Here is a 16,136-nt window from a genome sequence, read left to right on the forward strand (position 1 = left end):
GGATTTGTGGGTAGCCACGTCGCCCTCCGTGAACACATCATCGGACTAAGCGGACCCCCACGTCCCCTTTCCGGCCAGAGCCCTCCAAACCTCGGTATATGTTATTTTTATATATACCGTACAGTAGGGGCATGACCCCCTACGGGCTTATTACGAGTCAAGGGGAAACGGGGCTACGGAAAGGAAGGGAGCCCAGATATGCACTTCAATTTTTAATTTATAAAATACCGTCTCGAGAATCCGAATGAAGTATAGAAATGTCATGTCATCCATCCAATCATTACAATTTATTCAGTGTCTTGCCCCAACCAAAAGTCTTTTCAGATCCAATGTTACTATTAACCTATACTGAGAAAAGAAAAACAACACCATTAAGCATCTCAATTGTTGCTCATGTGACTTACATGACTCATAGATTCAACTTCTGGCAGAAGCTTGAGAAAGGCCATACAAATTGCAGATGAACATCATTGTATAAGGCTCTTGAATGATAAAATAGCACCCGTAGAATGTTGCATTGTTGATAGTTATGTTCCCAGTATATGAAAATCCTTTCCTATTGGATAAATTTTTTTTGTAGATTAGACATGGTTGGCAAAAAGGAGGAGAAATACTTCGTCATAAATTCAAAATTTTTTCAAGAAAATTCCTTTCATACCTAAAGAGTCCATGTATGATGTTCATCGCTGCAATGCCAGCAAAGTGAAACATCTTTAGGGCCATTTAAGTATCCAGCTTCACCAACACTCTGAACGTAAAGGACAAGTTGTTCTTTAGCCAGAGAAGCAGAATTATTAGAGGCTTCTAGCTGTGACACTATGAAGTATTCTATGAGGATTGTACCAGATTTATTAACACAAGATGATACTTCTCATTAGACAATTTGCATTACTCTATTACTTTACCTCATACCTTAACAGTAATGCACTCTGTGTTTTTTCAACTACAGGGCAACTCTTCCATCCTGTAACACTTCCAGATTTGACTTGATCCCCTGCTAAAATTCTGTGAATGCAAAATAATAGCATTAAAAATACTTTTTCAATAGACAAAAAAAAAACGATAAGTGCCTAATCCATGTTTGATGTTGAACTCATGCCATTTCTGGGTTTCTGTACCACACCCCTTTTCAGCAGTCTTTATGGTAATATTAATCAAAGCCACATGTACGACTATGAAATGGGTGTTGAAAAGCAAATAAAAACCTGTTGAGATGGATACCAGGAGAATCAGAATAGATCTCAATCAACTTCAGTTATTCTTTTCCCTATAGTACTTAGTGACATAGCATAATAGATATACCTGCCTCAATTCAGAACCATAGACCAACAGAAAAGAACACAGAAATGTAGCTGCTGTGAAAGCAGATCACTTTAGAACACATGATCAGGTATAGATCATCTAAGAGGAAACCTAAAATGCAAAGACAAAAATATTGGGCATAATTGCAGTTTACCAAACATAGTAGCAAAATAAAATAATTGTCCAAGAAAGACATATGCACACTTGGGTTGGCGAATGGGTAAGTCTGATGCAATGTATGGCAACCCGTTTTCCTTCCCCCCTACCAAAAAATAAAAATATCGGCCTTACTTTCTGTTTTACTCCTACCAACCGATAGATGGCGGTAGCAGTGAAATAGAAAAAAAAGGCCGATATTTTTTTTTTTTTTGGGGGTAAAACGGATTGCCATACTGGTGCGTTAGTGTACAGTACACAACACTGCTATCGCCATCTACCGGTCAGATTTCTACTTGACAACAGAAAAAAAAACATATTTTTTTTTTGAGTAAAACGGATTGCCATAGTCGTATCGATCTATGAAAGTTAGAAATTCTATGTTTGGGCTTCTGCTTTTCTTTGTAACGAATAAAACAAACAAATAAATATCCGGATTTCGCTTTTATTACCAAGGTACGCTTGAACCGAAAAATTCAACCATCACGAATCTGCATGCATTTTAAATACATTTTGGTATTTAAAACTTGGTTTTCTTGTTCAGCTCTTCAGTTAAGAGATTGACTGTTTCTGTTTCACCTTGTTTTTATGAATTCTACGCATGCTCAAATTTTTGTGGTAAATTTGAAATTAAAGCACTTATGATTGCCTTATTGGTCTACACAGGCAAGCTTTAAAAATGGCAGAAGCTGTACCTGAAGAAGAATTGACTATCCCAAGAGCTGCTATGAACAAAATGATTAAAGAAATTGTACCCAGTGTTCGAGTTGCTAATGAAGCTAGAGAGTTAATTTTGAACTGCTGTTCAGAATTCATCCATCTTTTGGCATCAGAAGCTAATGACATCTGCACCCAACAACAGAAAAAGACTATAAATGCAGAACACATTCTAGGAGGTAACCATTGTCATTTATATACATCTCTGCAATGAAAATGACCTCCCAGTGTTACATTAGCACTGGATAGACTAGGGTTCAATGATTATCGCACTGATGCTGAGGCAGTTTTGAAAGATTGTAAAGCTGTTGCTGCCAAGAGAAGACGCCAAAGTACAAGGCTGGAAAATCTAGGAATTCCAGAAGAAGAGCTATTGAGGCAGTAAGTTTTGGTTTAGGATAAGGCATTAAATTAAAATCAAGGCTTAGGAATTGGTACAATCTTTATTAATGTTTTTTTTTATGGCAGGCAGCAGGAATTATTTGCCAGAGCCAGAGAAGAACAAGCTGCTGCTGAGCAAGCCCAATGGCTTCAACTACAAGCTGAAGCTCAAATGTCTTTACAACAGCAACAGCATGGAGATGCTCCATCCAATTCAGAAGATGGAGAGTATTCTTAATGTGTTTTGTGATTTGACCTAATACATAGCTTGATTTCTAGTTTGAGCCCACAGACATGAATCGTAAGTCATATAAAAAGACACTAACTAAAAAATTTAACTTATTGCCATATCACAACCTAATTTTAAATTTCTTTCTCAAGTCATGAATTATTTATTATCCTATATAGTCGTGAAAGATGCTTCATAAGATGCGTCCAAGTAATTAACTACATAAATTATTGTATAACGATGATATTTCTCGCGGAATGCACAACAATTGACAAGTCGTAGGTCGACTTCTATCTGTAACAAGATTGAGAGGATGAATAACGACTGACAAGCCAATAGTTTACATCGGGATGTCTACTCGTTAGAAGATTAAGAAAAATGGAAGGTTGCTCCTCGACTCTGGTCATAAAAGGCTGCCATAGTGATATGAACAACCAATGGATGACACGTATACTCGTTAGTAATCGTAACATTATAGTGATGCGTATCATCCATTGATGGACAGAAAGCTTAAACTGACGAAAGAAGAGACAGCAAAGGCATCCTCTATAATATTCCAGCCATCATTTCTTTTTTCGACTTAGTAGTCTTGCTTTCTGAAAAGTTCATAACATATGCGTCAGACACATTCAACTAATGAAATTTTTGCCTTGGTTTACCAATGTGCCTTCGTCAGCTTTTGATTTCGCATAACTTGAGCTAGCTTGCAGTTTCTTCTGTTTGACGACTTGTTTCGCTTTATCCAAACTATAGGCGAAATGATTTTTGGAAAATTATGTTACAATAATTCTTTGTTTTCCTTGTGGATAAAGCTTACTTTTCTTTGAAAATTCGTTGCTGTTCGCGATTCCAAACATCTTTAAAGTCCGAGGCAAACGTTGACCACAAACCAAAGAAATCCTTTGGGTCAAGCTCCGAATTCTTTTTTGGCGTAAACTTGAAATATTTCAATACGGCTTCAAATCTAGACGACAAAAAAATTTATTACGTAAGATGTAACAGGAGATTCTGAAATTCTCTTCAAACACAGCAATACCTTTGTTTGCATTCTATTAAATTCTCTTCTTCTTCCGAAAGCGATTTTTTTGCTGAAAACGTAGTTAATTTTGTTACTCGAACAAATATATCCTTTAGATTCGTATTACCTTGTACAAAAAAAGATTCCATTTTCCCTTTGAATGGTTCTAAATGTATTTCTTCCGATGCTGCTATTACTTGACTGGCTTTTTGTTCCACACCTATACAATAAAAGATTTGTGTTGTTAGTTCCAGAGAACACAAGAAAGAGTGAAGGTACCTTGGATTTCTCTATTCAGCTGTTTAAGACTGGCTTCTAGCTCCTCAAATTTTAAATGTCCAGCTTTATCCAAGTCTGTTGGTTCTGGCAGAGGCATGCGGGCGTCACTTGTTCCAGCTTTATCATCAAATTTCTGCGTTTGCACACGTTAAACAAACAAGACAAGTTAAGCATCTATCAACTAAAATATCCCTTTAACTCGTACCTGAATGTAGACTTTAACAACGTAAAATATCAAAGTCAAGGTATTATCCTTGCTTTTTACATCTTTAATTTTCGGAAGAATGTCTATGGCAAAACCATCAGCTTGTCCGCGCTGACGGTTACCTCCATTCATGTAGTTTCCTAGAGCAAGAATAATGCCTAGGACACGGGATACTTCGACGCTCGTCATCAATTTTTCACAGATAAGCTGTGAAAATAATTCATATATGAGATGCAAATTTGACTCAAGGCAAATTACGATAACGCTGCGCTACAACCGCCTTACCTTAAGGTTATTGAGTGGATTCGTGATAGTTGCTAGTATTTCGTAGAAGCTGTTTTGAAACATGAAGCATGCTACCCGCTCTGAGAAGCTAGGAATATTAGCCAATTCGAGTAAGAAATTTTCTGGTTTGTCCATGACAGCATCTGGCTGCTGTTCCAATGTTAGACGCATGGTAGCTAATTCATCTTCCGTAGCTCTTAATTCAAAAATCTTTTGAAGAGTTTCAAGATCAATCACGGACGTATCTAGGTTGTACACAGCACTTTCGACCTCTTGGACATCTAAGTGGCGACTTGATATTAAAATGCCGACCATTTGCGACCGTTTGTTATCCAAAACTAGTTAATCAAATAGACATAAATTTAAAATCGTAATAGAACGAGTGTTGTGTAATACTTACTTTTGACACTTTGCTGTTTCACTGGCTTCGTCTCCGCCTTCGGTTTCACTGGCTTCGCAACGACAACTTGTCGTGAAAATAAATCGGAAAAATCATCCCAGTTATCTGGGGCGATCTCTTCCAGCCTATCCCACAGCGATGTGCTGGAAAAGCACCACAATATACTAATTTGGCTACAAGCAACGTCGAAAAAATGTGTCATACTTGCCGTCAGATACGTTTGATACTGCCACTGCTTGTGGTGGTTGGAATGGAATTAAAATTCTCGTCCAATATAGAGGCTTCATTGGTAGTTTAGGATCGACTGGATTCTTTAAAATATATATATACACATATGCTTCATAAAATAAATCTACGCGTGTGTAATCAAAAGTATTTACCTTTCGAATAACAGTTTTGTTGAAATTCCATCCACCACTCGGCGGAGCTGGAAGTGACGGTGGAGACGCGAGTCCTCCGGGACCGGGAGGTGGTGGAACCGACCCTCCTATCGGAGGTGGCGGAGGAGGAGGTCCACCCATCGGCGGAGGTGGTGGAGGTCCCCCCATCGGAGGCGGAGGTGGTGGAGGTCCCCCCATTGGAGGCGGCGGAGGTGGCGGAGGTCCTCCCATCATAGGTGGCGGAGGGGGTGGAGGACCCCCCATCATCGGTGGAGGTGGTGGAGGTCCACCCATCATTGGCGGAGGTGGCGGGGGTCCTCCAAAACCATTTGAAGCAAATGGCGGGGGTGGCGGAGGCGGTGGCGGTGGAAAATTCGTTTGGCCAGCAGAACATAATGTAGGTAAAGGAGGAGGTGGAGGCACAGATCCGGAACTAGTTGGTAATGGGGGAGGCGGAGGTACATCCCCTGTTGGTCTTCTGCCATATGTCGGAGAAGAAAATCCCATTGGAGGTGGTGGTGGTGGTGGCGGCGGTGCGCCTGAAGAGTAAGGACTAGGCGGCGGAACATATGGAGGTGGTTCAAGAGTCGGTCGATTTTTGAGGACTAAAACCTCTTTCTTTAAGGTAGTAATCGTTTCCTCCAATTCTTTCATCTTATTACGAAAATCAGCTTGTATTCGTTTAAGTTCCGCGTCATGCTCTTGTCGCGCCTGTTGGAAAGCTGCCAAATGTTCTTGTATCGGCAAGTAATCTTCTTTAGCCCGAGTTATTCCTTTGCTGTTGACATCAGGTCGGCACCATCTGTACATTCGGTCCACCTGCGAGAAAAGTGATGTTTGTTACACGAATGTAGATGGATTACTGTCCGATGAATTTTCTCAAATACTAACCATAAATTTGTCACATATTTGTCCATCTTCCAAAGGACAAATAATGCCAATGTTCAATAAATAATTTACAAAGTGGCCCATCAGAAGTCGCAGATCATGGCTGCTAATAAGAAGTCTTAAATAATGATCCTCATCAATAGAAGATAGCAGGTTTGAAACCAGCATTTGCCCTAGACAAACAGATAGATTCTGAGTCATTAGAACAAGACTCAACTGCAATTTTGAAATACCTTCAAAATTTTCTAGGGCATTGAGATCATGTCTTTCGAGAGACGATCGCCCTCTCGGTGAACCAACTTGCTGCTTTTGTTCCATTGCCAAGTCATAGGTGAGGCTTGCAACCTTGCGTAATACATTGGACTCTTTCTCTGCAGATGCTACGTCGTAAGGGAAACAAGGGATATACGTATAGATTACTCGTATCTCCTAAAAACCATGTACGAAAAAATTTCATTACCTGCTGATGGATATGGAATCCCAAGATCGCTTGGTTCTCGTCTAGCCACATTTTGAGCGTGACTTAGGATGGAAGTGGCTGGAATTTCTACCTTTTTATGTCTTGTAAGGGTAAATGGCTGCCCATTATTTGCCATGTTAGAAGATCTGGTAGCACTATTGTTATGCCCTGATGAAGAACCTCCAAGATGGATCATATCAGGCATCTCAATTCCAATCTTTGAAGTGCTTGCCTGTTAGTGGAATCCCCAAATATGGCAAAATTAGCTAGGGCTTAACACAACAAATTTTCACGAAGCAACTCCACTTTGATGGATTAAAAAAGATTTATAAAAAATTCTAGAAATAACATAAAAATATTCTATAAATTGTGCTTACAGATTTGTTTTCTCTGGCATAGATTGAGAAAATATGATATTTTATTGCAGCCGTGCAATGAAGTATCAGATTGGGGATTTCAAGTGCAAGATAGTCAAGTTGCCCTCTTGTAAAATGTTGCTTATAAGTTATAGGGCATGCACTCTTTTCTGGAGTGGTAGAAAATTGCTTGTCGATTTGCTTGAACTTGTCCTTTACTTGTGGCTGTACTATTTCATTTGACCTCGAACAAAGCTCTGTTGCATATGACGAAGTATCAGCATCCAATCCAATATTATCACTTGTTTGTTGTTCAAAACCACTTGACAGTGAAAGAGTTCCAGCATTTTCAATGTCATAGACGTCTCTCAAACTACATGTTTCGGTTCCGGTATTGCTGTCCAACGGAAGATCGGGGACATTAATACTATCCGATGTCTCGGACACAATCAGTAAATTTTCTTCGCAGGTCCAGGTCTGTTGATGAACGACGTCTTGGTAACTTGAAGGATCTTCTGCTTCTTCGGGCTCGTCTACATCAGCGAAAAGAGTTTCTGATGTTGTAGATTTTTCAATAACAACTGATGACGAACGAGCTGGAATGCTCTGTTGTTGTTCTTGTTGATCTTCAGTGTCCGCTGGAACTTGCGGTGTAGACGACGGGCCGCTGTTGTTCGAAAGCTCATTTGGGGTAAGAGCCTGCGGCGATCGGTGAAGTTCCTGAGTTTCGGTTCCGAGCCGCGGATTCAAATTAAGCCGTGCCTTGCCTTTATTAACGCTACTTTTGTTGCCCATCACGGCGGATTCCGAACTACTCCGATTTCTGAAAAAAGGCGAGTCTTCTAGTTCGTTCCCGGATTTATCTTCTGGAATGGACGAACTGCAACTTTCGAAGTCCCCTAAGTCGCTAATGTCATCCACCAAGTTGCCATTCCAGTCTTCCTGTTCAAAGCACGCATGAATGAAACCTTTAATTTTGACACGAAATTTTCAAGGCTACTACTTACTTTGTTAATACGGGATTGATCCTCCGCGGTCACCACTTCATCATTTATTAGCAACAAGGGCAACGGCAAAGTGGCGAATGATTCAGGTTGACTAGAGTCTCCGCAGCTGCGATCTTCAACTTCATTCCTATCCGCTTTCTGTCTATCTCCGTCACAGTTAACAATAATAATATTAGGTTCTCGCTGTTCAGATATTGCGAAGTTTTCTACGAAATCCGGAATGGGGCTGCTGATTTCTGCTGGAATTGCCCCAAATACGTCCAAATTCAATATAGTTCTAAAGGAAGAATTAGAGATCTCTGACTGATCAGAATCAGATTCGGGATGCAGTTCGTCTGCAGATCGAGGCAAGAGGTTCGAACTGCTGCATTGCGGCGTGACTGGGGGTGACGTCAATGTAACTGAGTTTCGTTGTTTAACCTATGAAACGAGAGACGAAGAAAAAATTTCAAATTGTGAAGTTTACCATGATGATGTTTTCCGTTGTTTACGATATAACCAAGGCAACAACCTACTTTAAATGCATTGGTTCGGACGAGGCGAGGCACTTCAGAATCAGGATCGATTGAAGAAACAGAAAGAAGGCGAGGGCCATTAGCTAGCTCCGATTGATCCGACGCAGACAGATGCTTGCCTAGTTTATTTAAACGATGTCCAAATTCTTTTACGCCCCGAACTTTTTCTGCTAACAAGCTCTTCAATCCGAGAGCTTTGGTGTGTTTGTTAGTGCTTACAATCAGCGACAACTGTTCTGCTGATGTTGCCCTCTTTGCTGGGCTGCGACTCGGCGATTGCGCACTGTTGCAGCTGATGCTTTCAGGATCTTGCTCACGATGGTTAGCAGTTGCCATAGCTACCGTAGCAAGCCAGGGATTCGTGGCTACATAGGCAGCGATTCACTCCACAATCACCTGACAGTGGACAATAAAGGGGCAAAATTATTTTTATTACACGTGGTCGGAAGGTTTTACTCTCTAATTTTTGTTCTTATTCGTTCAACCGTCACTTTTACGCTACTAGTAATGAAAAGAAAATTGTTTGTGTCTGGTTTCTCATCCAACTGAGCGTACGACTACTAAATAGGCGTGAATCCCACATGTGAACACAATACCATTGAAATTCACTGAAAAAACTCACCTAGGCTCGGATAATCCTGTCTATGTGGAAGCTATCGTTTTTTTAAAGCACTAAACAGAAATCAAATCAAGCCCTTGAGCATAGAAAAAAAATGACAGCACGTCAATCAACCACTAGCTAAATAATTTGCCCTGACGGCAAGCTCTTCCCGCCCACAACTGACAAAATTTGTGGTACCATAGGAGGAGGGGATTCACTCCGACAGAGGGCGATCACATAGTATTCATATACATTCTGCAGTGACCAAGAGAGAAAGATAAATGAAAGATAACCTTGCCCAGTCTCGCGCGTAGTGCCTGACAAATAAAGCAAATAAATAAAGAGGAAGCGAAAGGGGGGAAGAGAAGAGGGGAAAAAGCACTAACATGAATTGTACAATTTCCTCACTTTCAAATAAGGGTGTGTGGTACTGTTTCCTTTATTCTCAGTCATTACAGCCACACGGACGAATCGGATCCTTTTCACCCTCGCGGTCTTCCGGGGTAATCTTCTAAATCAAAATAATAAAGAATTTTTTTACATCGTTATTTGCAACAATTGCATAAATATTTCCATCTGATATAGCAAAGAATGCTTTTCCTAATAAAATTTTTAAATTTGATTAACACTTCATGCTCGCAATCGCCATGTTCGTTAATAGGTAAAGGTAACACTGAAATTTTGCTGCAAGCGAGAAATTCAATGTTTTTCGCCTTTTTTTTTTTTTTTTTTTTTAGTTCTCCAAGCTGCTTTGCTATTATTTCGAATTACTACATGCGTTCTCCGATTTGTTTCCTCTCCCAGAACGAATGCGAGTTAAGAATTCGACAAAAGACGGAAAGGAACATAGAATCAATTTGGAAATGAACAAGGTGCGCAGTGCTCTTCAGAAAAGGCTTCGTTCCATCTGCAAACTTAGTGTTTACATTTTGAAGCGAAGAAAAAGAGAACGAAGTTATTGGTCATGGTACGTCTCGTCAAATAATTTTTCTTTCTTATATGTTACCTACATCATTAGCTTAATCTGTTATTCCTACATAATCTGTTCAATCGGTTAAGTTATATCTAAACGAGGATGGAGGATAAAGAAGGTGAAGTCTACGCATAACATCAAACTAAATGAAAACTTACCTGAGGGACTAAATATTTCTGATCGATGATTATCTTTAACAGAACGAATTGAAACATCTTTGGTGGCCATCGTAATTGATGCTACACCTGCAAAAAAGTTTGCAAGTCAACCACTGGATGGATCTTCCATGATGAATAGAATTTTTGATTCCATGATTGCTTTTGGAAATGCTCATCTGATGCAGGCCTCTCACAATAAATTGGCAATTGTTGCCTGCAATAGCAAATCAACGTAATTATGACATATAGCAATTGTTTAGCGTCAGATGTCACATCATTTTTCGTATTTTTCAGCAAATTTCTATATCCTTCCATGGATGGGACTTCTCGTTCATACCATAACAGACCTGGGCAGTATGACATGTTTGCTAAAGTAGACTCTGACGTCAGGCATGGCCTTGGAGAGCTAATCTTAAATGACCTAACCAATAATGATTCAACAAAATCTGATTCCTTATTGGGAGGAGCTATGGCCCGTGCTTTGTGTTATATTCATCGTGTTCAAAGAGAACTCAGTCTAAGTCATCAATTAAAACCACGTATCCTTGTTGTTAGTGGCAGTTGTGACAGTGCTTTACAGTATATGACCTTCATGAACGTTTTTTTTACTGCCCAAAAGGAGGTTGTTGAAATCACCCTCAACCCAATTTTTTCTTGGGATTTAACAAAAATTCGTGTTTAGAATGTTGTGATTGATTGCTGTATGATGGATACAGATTCTGGTTTGCTACAACAAGGCTGTGATATCACGGGAGGGCAGTACTTACATATCCCTAGCATTGCTGGATTACTTGAATATTTGCTTTGGGTCTTCTTGCCAAGTCCATCTTGCAGATCAAAAATAGTATTGCCACCTCCAGCGAAGGTTGATTACAGGGCAGCTTGCTTCTGCCATCACAAGTTGGTTGACATTGGCTGGGTCTGCTCTGTCTGTCTTTCAAGTAAGAATTGCCCACTGAAAATAACATTGCCTACATTAATGGCTCCATTCTTTTTAGTTTTTTGCAAATTTAGCATTATGTGCACAACATGCAACACAGAATTCAAACTTAATCGTCCTGCAATCGTGCCCGCCAAATCGAAGAAGCGCGCGAGAATAGAGTAACAAAGAATGACTAAGAATAACAAGATTAATGTTGCAACATTTCCCATAAATGTTGTAAATGTATGGTTTGTAAGAAAATAAAATAAACATTCAAAAACTATTTCTTTTTGTTTTCTTTTCATTAAAGTCGTGAGTGTAAATTTCCAAAAGCTAAAGATTTGACACGTGGATTTTTCCATTTAAACTGTAACATTAAACTGTACATATTTTTTATTTTTATGATCAGATGATTTTTGAGCTTTTGGAAGAAAGAAGTATACCTAAAAAAAACTAGGATCTCCTTAAATTTTTTTCGATGTGGACAAGGCATGATGAAAAGAGAAATTATTAGATAAAGCGCACGGCGAGTTCAAAATGAAAACTGAACAACGGAAATGAAAATATTTCTGTCGTTGGGGAAATTAAAGCATTAGCATTACTGTTACAACTTTCAAAGTGTGCATTAGCAATTCGTCTGCAAAAAAAGTAGTAGAAAGTGATAGTTATTATCTTGAGCCTGTGGCTGGGATACATGTGGAGTAAAACTTCTTTGCAAGCTTATCAAATTTAAAGTATCATTCAGGCTGATGTTCACAAAACATCTGAAATTAGTTTCTTATAATTTATGTAGGCGAAAAATGGCAACAACACCTCGTGCTACTCAACACAGAATCATATGGATGGATCTAGAGGTACTGACACAAATGGCGTCTGCTCAAGTACAAAAGAAAAAAGCTAATAATTACCGGTCCCTGTATTTACATCTAGATGACTGGATTGGATGACACCAAAGACCATATTCTGGAAGCTGCTTGTCTTGTTACTGATGGAGATCTGAATCTGGTTGCTGAAGGCCCAAATCTTATAATACATCAACCTGACACAGTGTTAGATGCAATGGGAGAATGGTGCAAGAAAACACATGGAGAGGTAGATTAGCTGAAATCAATAAGTTTCTATCATATAACATTTTGGAAATTTAAATTTTGTTTCATTTTCTTACTCAGTCTGGTCTTACAGAAGCATGTAGGAACAGCAAGATAAGCATTGAAGATGCCCAAAAACAGATTTTAAATTTTGTTGAGCTCCACACCAACCCAGGGGAATGCCCATTAGCTGGCAATTCAATTGGAGAAGACAAGCGCTTTCTTTACAAGTATATGCCCAAGCTGATTCATCATTTACACTATCGCATTATAGATGTTTCTACAATTAAGGAGTTTGGAAAGTAATACCTGAACTTAAATTTTTTTTTTACCTGCTGTGGGATATAAACAAATGATTTTCATTTAGGAGATGGTATCCAAATGCTGTGAATAATTTGCCAAAAAAATCCCTAAACCACAGGGCCATGGAAGACATTAAAGAAAGCCTAGCAGAACTGCGCTTTTACAAAGAAAATCTATTCAAATAAAACATCCTATCTGTAACAGTTTACTACCTTTATTCACACCCACCCAGAAACAAAACTGTAAATACAATGCACTTACTTTGCACAAACGGTTTTAAAGGGATGTTAAATATAAACTTAATGCTATGGCAGCAGCGAGGACTAGATATCCTGTGCTTTCAATTCCTTTAATTGTAAGGCTGTACCCGGTATCCCAGACAAGATGCCGAATGCCATTAATCAAGTGGTAGGAAAATGGGAAAGCAATAAGGATCTTGCCAGCGAACACAACTAATGGAAGATGTGCAGCTTCGAGGAGCCCCAGGTAATACGGAAAAGATGCTGGTAATGTCATTGCACCTAAGATTTAAAAAATAATTACAGACTCCACAGAAAAATATTTAGAATTTTGCCAACTAGGATGGTTATATTACCAAGAGCAAGACCGTAAATAAATCCATTCTGTGCAAGACCAGTGAAACGATGTGTAATGGACAGTGCCATGTTAGACTGGAATTTGTAAACACTTAGATGGGGAGAAATAGGGCGCTGTAACCGTTTGTTCTTATCCTCAAAGTTTTCATTTGTAAGAGGTTTACTGCGATTAGCTTCTATGCTTTTCATGCCAAATGTGGAAGCTGTCACGGCTGGTTGCCTAATAAATAAATTCATGAGCTATGCCTTTAGAATAGGTCTTAAAACTATACATATAACTTTATTACCATGACTTAGCTGGGGCTGCTGCAAGGAGCTTGGCTTGAGTACTGTTTCTTATGATTGCCCTAATGGTGATTTGAGAACAAACAAATATAATAAATCTTTATGCAAAATACATCATGTATGATTTATTATCATATTTTACAATACGGTTTGATTTTATTCTACCTTAGAAGCGCCATGTTTGTTGTTACGGTCGACAAAGTGATGTTTTACTAGCAAGGCTGCCAACTCTAATTTATTTTATTTTCAAATAGGATAATTTTTGTTTTTACATTTGGATCCATTCTGCAAAACCGAATGCACGTACTACAATTTTTCATAGATTATAAAAATTACCTGCAGTCCTTTAACATAAATGGAGCTTTTATTGTCCGTTCTTACTTTTCGATATTTGACACGCGATACTCGATAAGCGATATACCCAATAGCCTTCGGGCAATTTCATCTGGTGTTCCCCACGATTCCTAAGTTTTTCCACCAAATTTTAACATTTCTTAAAAACAGCATATTACACACAAGGAAACACCTAATAATGAAAATGAACTTTGTTCTGTGAAATGACTTGTACAGTGTTTTGCTAGTTTGCCACGATTTGTGCAGCATTATTTTGTTTTAAACAGTTAAACGATAACGACGTTTCGCAAACCAAAGTCCGCTGGAGACATCAAATAAGTAGGAGTTGTTTTCCTATGTAAAGTTACTCTGGTTTCCCATCAACCCTCGGATAAATCTTTCGCCTTTTACTAAAGATTTCCGTGGTGGGGAGCAATTGATGAGTCTATATGACTAATTTTTCGAAAGCCTGGTCGTTAGACCGGGCATCTAAATAAATAAATTTAAAAACTCTAAGCAATTCATTTGAATATGTAGTGTATGTAACGAATTAGTACAATCCTGCATCAAATGTCATCGTCGAGTTTAGTAAACAATGCAATGGATTATGGATTTGAGCTCCTGTAAACATACTTCTTTACATCCTCTGGTTTTCATATTACATAAAAAAACAAAGAAATCTGTTGCAGGACCATTTTCAATTTGGCCAACGCCATCCTATCCAACTGTTTGTTTTTCCGTCCTGACGCCAAGCCAGTGAGTGCCAAGTGAATACGCCACATTTACCGGGCCAAATAAAACACCATGCTTTACCGTTGGCTTGGCAGATATTCTTTTTTTTTTTCTTAATAAATCCCCGAGCCTGTATGGTGACAAAACAAACGGATTCGTTTACGTTTTAGGAGCTACCTTCAATCATTAAAAGCTTAAACTACAAACTTAAACTGGACGAACCGGTTGGATAAAAAATCGATTAGGTCACATTAGCTAAGGTCTAATTGCAAGTACTTAAAGGCAATAGATAAATAGGTACTTTTTTTCATGTCTGAGCTTAGTCGACATATTCTGCCATGGAAACTAAGCATTGGCCCTTCCAGCAAAAAGAAACATTGTGTCAATTTTTTGTCTTTATTTGAGCAAGAAACCTCAATTGAAATTTCTGTAACGGAACGTCATGCGGTTAGCTGATAACAAGATGATTAATTGCAATGACAGGTGAGAAAAAGAAAGCTTGGCATGTTTTTTTTTTTTTTTGGTACAATGGGGACTTTTCATGAATTCTTGTTTACAAACACCGATTTAACCTTTGTGGTATTTTTTGTGGTAAACAGGAACTGGGTGGTAAACCGGAACTGGATGGTAAACAGGACGGTAGATGGGAGCTGGATAGTAGGCGCGGTGTTTGTAATACTTCTTCAAAAAGTGTTCGTCTCCGACCATGTCGTGAACCTCACCATCGGCGGCCACAGCCACCTGAGATTCCGCCGGATTAGCCAAGCAAACAGTTGCCCACATCATCAAAAACGCAGCCAAGATCTTCAACAGCAAAAAGGAAATTGAAAAATGGGACTTGAGTTAAATTTTAACGAATTTTAAAATAGACGTTTTTTACCATCAAAAGCTTCATGTTGTCGCAAAATAAACAGTTGTTCACAGCTCAAGATCTTGGAAAAGATTGGTTTGAGTGTTAGTCGGATGGAACAGCCTTTATATACGCTACAAGGTGGTTATTGGTTTTGGTTATTTTTCGGACTCAACAGAGTTTGTTACACGTTCATCGTGACTGTGCGTTTTTTTTTTAAAGACAACCTTGAAATTCGGCGACCTTCCGGTAGTCGCAAAGACCCGCATCTTCAAAAGGCCATGTTGCGCAAGTTCATCGAGCCTCCTGTTACGGTCGCTTTACTTTTTCTCCCGCCCCCCCCTTTTTTTTCTCAAGCTTCCCAAACTAGATGTTCTGGAACAATCAAACGACGCGACTGGAGGTGGACATTTCAATGCCAAAGAGAAATACACCGCTAATGTTCGAGCATTTCCTCAGTTACGATTTTATATCCGATAAATATGGGAAAGGATCTACTTTTTTTCGGTTTTACCATCGTGAAACAAGGTCAACCTCGATTAACATGATCTACGAGCACAACAAAAACGCCCTTAAAAAAAAACAATTTTATTGTCGCGTTTTTGTTTTGTTTATTTTCGTAAGAAATACGTGAGATAAGGACGATCTCTTTCCCTTTTGAAACAACATCATGTCGGCGAGGACGATGTTGCAACGCCCCTAAAGGCCTAAACCGTT

General features: G+C 39.0%; 5 protein-coding genes and 1 non-coding gene across 6 annotated transcripts; 4 read left to right on the top strand and 2 right to left on the bottom strand.

Annotated features, from left to right (window-relative positions):
- Window positions 1-1,793: 1,793 nt before the first annotated feature.
- Window positions 1,794-2,835, top strand: LOC130701532 (protein Dr1-like). Its single transcript, XM_057523512.2, has 4 exons — window positions 1,794-1,914; window positions 2,125-2,354; window positions 2,415-2,556; window positions 2,644-2,835. The coding sequence occupies exons 2-4, from the start codon at window positions 2,138-2,140 to the stop codon at window positions 2,792-2,794; spliced, it is 510 nt and encodes a 169-aa protein (XP_057379495.1). The 5' UTR covers window positions 1,794-1,914; window positions 2,125-2,137; the 3' UTR covers window positions 2,795-2,835.
- Window positions 2,836-2,917: 82 nt separating this feature from the next.
- Window positions 2,918-9,312, bottom strand: LOC130701537 (protein cappuccino-like). Its single transcript, XM_057523518.2, has 18 exons — window positions 9,201-9,312; window positions 8,579-8,974; window positions 8,064-8,483; window positions 7,078-7,998; window positions 6,701-6,932; window positions 6,474-6,620; window positions 6,244-6,413; window positions 5,353-6,171; window positions 5,177-5,283; window positions 4,973-5,115; window positions 4,573-4,910; window positions 4,288-4,494; window positions 4,083-4,215; window positions 3,931-4,023; window positions 3,822-3,873; window positions 3,603-3,749; window positions 3,445-3,532; window positions 2,918-3,381 (listed from the first exon to the last, which is right to left on the bottom strand). The coding sequence occupies exons 2-18, from the start codon at window positions 8,912-8,914 to the stop codon at window positions 3,349-3,351; spliced, it is 4,386 nt and encodes a 1,461-aa protein (XP_057379501.1). The 5' UTR covers window positions 8,915-8,974; window positions 9,201-9,312; the 3' UTR covers window positions 2,918-3,348.
- Window positions 9,313-10,110: 798 nt separating this feature from the next.
- LOC130701522 (general transcription factor IIH subunit 3-like) lies at window positions 10,111-11,512 on the top strand. Its single transcript, XM_057523501.2, has 5 exons — window positions 10,111-10,270; window positions 10,353-10,542; window positions 10,605-10,932; window positions 10,993-11,251; window positions 11,309-11,512. The coding sequence occupies exons 1-5, from the start codon at window positions 10,255-10,257 to the stop codon at window positions 11,413-11,415; spliced, it is 900 nt and encodes a 299-aa protein (XP_057379484.1). The 5' UTR covers window positions 10,111-10,254; the 3' UTR covers window positions 11,416-11,512.
- A 405-nt stretch (window positions 11,513-11,917) lies between these two features.
- Window positions 11,918-12,894, top strand: LOC130701279 (oligoribonuclease, mitochondrial-like). Its single transcript, XM_057523239.2, has 4 exons — window positions 11,918-12,086; window positions 12,163-12,324; window positions 12,402-12,622; window positions 12,688-12,894. Exons 1-4 carry the CDS (start codon window positions 11,982-11,984, stop codon window positions 12,806-12,808), a joined length of 609 nt encoding a protein of 202 aa, XP_057379222.1. The 5' UTR covers window positions 11,918-11,981; the 3' UTR covers window positions 12,809-12,894.
- On the bottom strand, window positions 12,822-13,741 carry LOC130701280 (succinate dehydrogenase cytochrome b560 subunit, mitochondrial-like). The gene is made up of 4 exons (XM_057523240.2): window positions 13,670-13,741; window positions 13,507-13,566; window positions 13,219-13,439; window positions 12,822-13,144 (listed from the first exon to the last, which is right to left on the bottom strand). The coding sequence occupies exons 1-4, from the start codon at window positions 13,681-13,683 to the stop codon at window positions 12,900-12,902; spliced, it is 540 nt and encodes a 179-aa protein (XP_057379223.1). The 5' UTR covers window positions 13,684-13,741; the 3' UTR covers window positions 12,822-12,899.
- A 460-nt stretch (window positions 13,742-14,201) lies between these two features.
- LOC130701568 (U5 spliceosomal RNA) lies at window positions 14,202-14,324 on the top strand. Its single transcript, XR_009004113.1, has one exon. It is a non-coding gene; the product is annotated as a U5 spliceosomal RNA (small nuclear RNA).
- Window positions 14,325-16,136: the final 1,812 nt, after the last annotated feature.

Source organism: Daphnia carinata, chromosome 10 (genome assembly GCF_022539665.2).
Source record: "Daphnia carinata strain CSIRO-1 chromosome 10, CSIRO_AGI_Dcar_HiC_V3, whole genome shotgun sequence".
Lineage (NCBI taxonomy): Eukaryota > Metazoa > Arthropoda > Branchiopoda > Diplostraca > Daphniidae > Daphnia > Daphnia carinata.